The sequence below is a fragment of the Belonocnema kinseyi genome, chromosome 2 (assembly GCF_010883055.1).
Source record: "Belonocnema kinseyi isolate 2016_QV_RU_SX_M_011 chromosome 2, B_treatae_v1, whole genome shotgun sequence".
Taxonomy (NCBI): domain Eukaryota; kingdom Metazoa; phylum Arthropoda; class Insecta; order Hymenoptera; family Cynipidae; genus Belonocnema; species Belonocnema kinseyi.
Genome location: NC_046658.1, coordinates 166,457,346 through 166,461,934, shown reverse-complemented (window position 1 = coordinate 166,461,934; position 4,589 = coordinate 166,457,346). Strand labels below are relative to the sequence as shown.

Below are 4,589 nucleotides of genomic sequence, written 5' to 3'. Positions count from 1 at the left end.
TACAAGCTATCTAAGGATCGTACTATAGAACGCCACCTCAAGGTAGGCCTAGTGGCGCCATCTCTTGGTCAGGCCGGAAACTTATCAATCCACCCTCGTATATAATTTTAAGGAATTTTAAGCTATAAACATCAAATATTGAAAAAAATTTTAACTGAACACTTCTTAAATAAGAAATTCAATTATTATCCTTCTAAATAGTTTAAACATCCGTGAAAAGCTTCAAAATTTTATTTAAAAATCTTAAGATATTTAGAAGTGGTTTTAAATTAAAAATTATTTTGTAAATTTCTTCAGAACTTCTAAATATCTGTCAAAATAAATTGAATTTTTTTCTACAATTTTCAGAAAATCCTTTAAATTTTAGAAAATTTCTTTACAATTTGGATGTGTAAATAACAATTTAACATTTATTATTTGTAGTATTATTTAATGTAAAACTTGAAGGGAGAGCCTAATATAAAACAAAATGCAGATTTTCTCAGATTTAAAATAAATAATTAAATTCTTTTCAAGAATGATGAAAGACTTCAAAGGAATATAAACATTTTTTTAAGATTCCTAGGAAAATTAAAAATAACTTTTCATTTTGAAAAATTATTTTACGAGAATATGTAAGAAGGTTTTCAAATATTTAAACAAAACTTTTTGAAAAGATTCTAGAAGATTTTAAGAAAACTTTCTAAAATTTGCATGATAATTTTTAATCTTTTTAAAACTCCTAAATATCTCTTAAAATTATTCACATTTTTTCTACAAATGTTCATTTGTAAATTATACACCAAAATTTAAAAATTTCACTCACAAATTAAGCAATTTTCAAGTACAACAATTAAAATTGTAACGTTCAAAGATTAAAGGCTCTTCGAAATTTTAACGATTCCATGCTTTCTATGTCAAACAATTCAGTTAAAGATTCTTTACTTTCAAATATTTAGTTTCAATTTACTTGTCTTAAATAAAAGCTCAAATATTGATAAATATTTATGCGCTTACGCTAATTACTTAAATCGTTTACTTTAATTAACATAAACTCTTAGTTCTAACATATTCAATAATTAGTCTTTTTTTAATTAAAAATTTCAAATTGATTGGGTTAAAAATTGAATATTTTAGACTGAAACAATATTTTTAATTTAATAAAATCTTTTAATTAAGAATATATTATTATGAAGTTATTTTTAAGTTAAAAATAGTTTATAAGCTTTCAGTCACACGTTAACATTTGTTTAATGACTAAGACTTTCAAATTAAAACCGTTTAAATTTTAACGTTGAAATCTGAAAATTCTTAAATTTCGAACTGGTTTAAAATCGTTTTGTGAAATCGTTTCTGTTTACTTTTTGTTACTTTTGTTACAGATAAATTGAACAACATTTATTTATTAAATAATATTTTTTTTTTCAAAATTTTCAACATCAAAGGCTTTTATTTTGCATATGTTCAAGTCTTTAAAACAGCTTTTAAAAATTCTTTAAATTAAAAATGTAAGCTTAAGAATAAAAATTTTAAATGGAAAATTTTTAAAGTAAAAAAAATAATAGATAAATAATAAATAACTAAAAAAAGCTAAATAATAGCATAATTGAAAAATATAAAAATTCCACTTATTATTAAAAAAACTTTTAAAATCGAACGTGGACTGATTTTTCTTCTACAAATTTCTAAAATTCCCGGTCAAAAAAAAATTCACTGTCATTTCCCGGTTTTTCGGTCCAGCGGCAACCCTGTTATAGTATTTCAGGTAATTTTAAGCTAGACATCAAAAATTGAAGAATATATTCTTTTTAACTTAACAATTTTTAAATTAGAACTTAAATTATTTTCATTTTAAATAGTTTAAGCTTAAGATTTTCAGAGATATCCAAAATTATCGAAAAAGAAACTGTAGGATTTGAAGAATTTTTTTTAAAGCAGGATTTTCCAAAAGTTGCAAGTAAATCCAGTTAATTTTCAAATATATTTAGAAATTTTTAATTTATTTTGAATTTTCTGTGTAAAACAATTAAATTTCAAATTATTCGTCTTAAATGAAGAGTGAAATGTTTAATGACTATAAAAATAAAATAATAATACATTTATTTATGAAATTTGATATAAATAATATTTATTAATAAATTTTTATTTGCAAATAAAATTATCGGCATAAATTATATTATATTAATTTTAATTTGTATTAATTCTTTCGAATTGAAACTGTTACAATTTGGAAATTCTCGAATGTTGAACGGATTAAGAATCGTTTTGTTAAATCAATTATTGTTCAGTTTTTTATAATGAAAGTACAGATCTATTTTAAAAATAATTGATTGATTTATATTTACAGTCTATAAAATAAAACTATTTTTATCAAGAATTTTCAACTTCAAACGCTTTTAAGTTTTAATTGTTTAAACCATTAAGACTGCACTTTAATTGTTTACAAAACTGTTGAAATCAAAATTGGGCAGATTTTTCTTTTGAAAATTTGTAAAAAGCAATCAAGTAAATTGAAAACAATTAAAAAATATGGAAAAATTAATTGAATTGGGTAGAATCTAGTGATTTTAGAAAAATTCCAAAAATATTTGAAAATTTCAACATATCTTCTAACCAAATGTTGAAAATAGGGTACTTTAGGAACCTTAACTGAATATAGGGTACAATAGGATAAAGAGGGACCGGTCTGTGAGGCCTGTGAAAGTTTTACTTGGTTCTTCATCAGAGGAGACATAGTTTGGCCACCAACGAAAAGAAGATAAAATGAGAGCCAGTGGAAGAAGATAAGTAGCCTCTGATCTTCCTTCTTTTTTAAAGAAAAAACTGGCAATTACTCCTGTGGTTTGCAAGGCAAATGCTAGTGCGTCTGCCAAAGTTAAAGTAAAATTTCCTAATCCGGAACTTCTCATGTATTTGGAAATACTTTCAATACAGGCTGCAAAAGTTGAGTTATTAATTATTGATAAAAAATAATAATCTTCGAAGTCATTCACTCATTTACTTTGTCCTTAAAATTCAAGATTTTTCTATTTTGAAAATTTATAATTCAAAATTGTGCTAATTTGAAGTTTATGAATTGAAAATTCTTCAATTTTTATGATTTGAATTTTTTGAATTTGAAAGATATAAAATTAAAAACTTGACTTTTTTTAATATTATTTAAATTTAATCAGTTTTATTTATACATCTTTTGATTGAAGATTTTTTATTTTATCTCTTCAAAATTACATAACTATAAACTTTAAATCTTTAAAATTTAATGGTTTTTTATTTTTTAAATTTACAATTTAAAACTTAACAAGTTTTAAGTTTTACAATTACAAATTTTGGAATTTTCAATAGAAGAGTTTGTAATTGGAACTATTCGAAATTGTAGAACTTTGAATTGTTAGTCTTTAAAATTACATCTGTTTTTATTTCGAAAATTTAAAATTAAAATTAATGCAAGGTTTGAGTTTAAAAATAAAAAAATCTCGAATTTTTATTACTTATATCAGAAATTTCTTTAATTTGGAAGATTTAAAATTTCAAACAAAAGCAATTTGTTCTTTAAACTTATCAACATGTAAGAATTTTTATTTATAAATCTTTGGGCTAAAGAATTTTTTATTTTAACTGTTCAAAATTGTATAACTTTTACTTGCTCACATTTTTTTAATTATAAAGATTTAAAATTTAAAAAATTGACTTTGATCTTCAAAATTATGCAAATTTAGGAATTTGTATCCCTGCAACTTTAAGATTTATGACTTTTTGATTTAAAAATGTTGAAGCTTAAAGTTTTGTAAGATTTAATTTTTTAAATTAAAAATTCTATAATTATTATGATTTGAATTAGAAATTTCTTAAATTTCCAAAATTCAAAATAAAAACTTAACTTTCAAAATCATTAAATAAATTGAATTGCAAACCGTTAAAATTCAAGATTTTTTCTAGAGTGAACATTAATAATTAAAAATTATGCAAAATTTTAATTTATGAATTGAAAATTCTCTAATTTTTATGATTTGTATTAGAAATTTGTTGAGTTTGGAAGATGTAAATTTAAAAACTTGACTTTTTTCTTGAATATTATTCAAATTTAACCAGTTTTATTTATAAATCTTTTGATTAAAGAATTTTTCATTTTAACTGTTCAAAATTGTATAACTTTTAGTTTACATCTTTTAAATTAAAGAGTTATCAATTTTTTAAGTATGCAAATTAAAAATTATGCACAAATTTCTTTTATTTGAATGATATCGAATTAAGAACTTGACATTGATTTTTCAAATCATGCAAATATAGGAATTTTTATTTCTACAACTTTAAGACTTCAGAGTTTTTAATTGTAAATCCTTGAAATTTTAGTATTCCAACAATAGAAAGCGTTCAAAATTGAAGAGTTGTTGATTTTTTAAATTTTAAAACTGAAAGTTATGCAAGTTTTAATATGAAAAATAAAAAATTCTATAATTATTATGATTTAAATTAAAAATTTCTTAAAATTCAAAGAGTTAGAATTAAAAACTGTTGAATTGTATTATGATCGTGCTGCTTGCCCGGAGTTTTCGTTATCCGAAGAGCCGTACCATAGATCTTGCGCATTAAAATTCAAGAGATTCAATGAG

General features: G+C 21.9%; 1 protein-coding gene across 1 annotated transcript in view; it reads right to left on the bottom strand.

Annotated features, from left to right (window-relative positions):
- Positions 1 to 4,589, bottom strand: part of LOC117183057 (chitin synthase chs-2-like) — a 74,421-nt gene that overhangs the window by 57,582 nt on the left and 12,250 nt on the right. Inside the window, 1 exon segment of the mRNA XM_033376212.1 lies at positions 2,690 to 2,914. Coding sequence (XP_033232103.1) covers positions 2,690 to 2,914 — 225 coding nt within the window.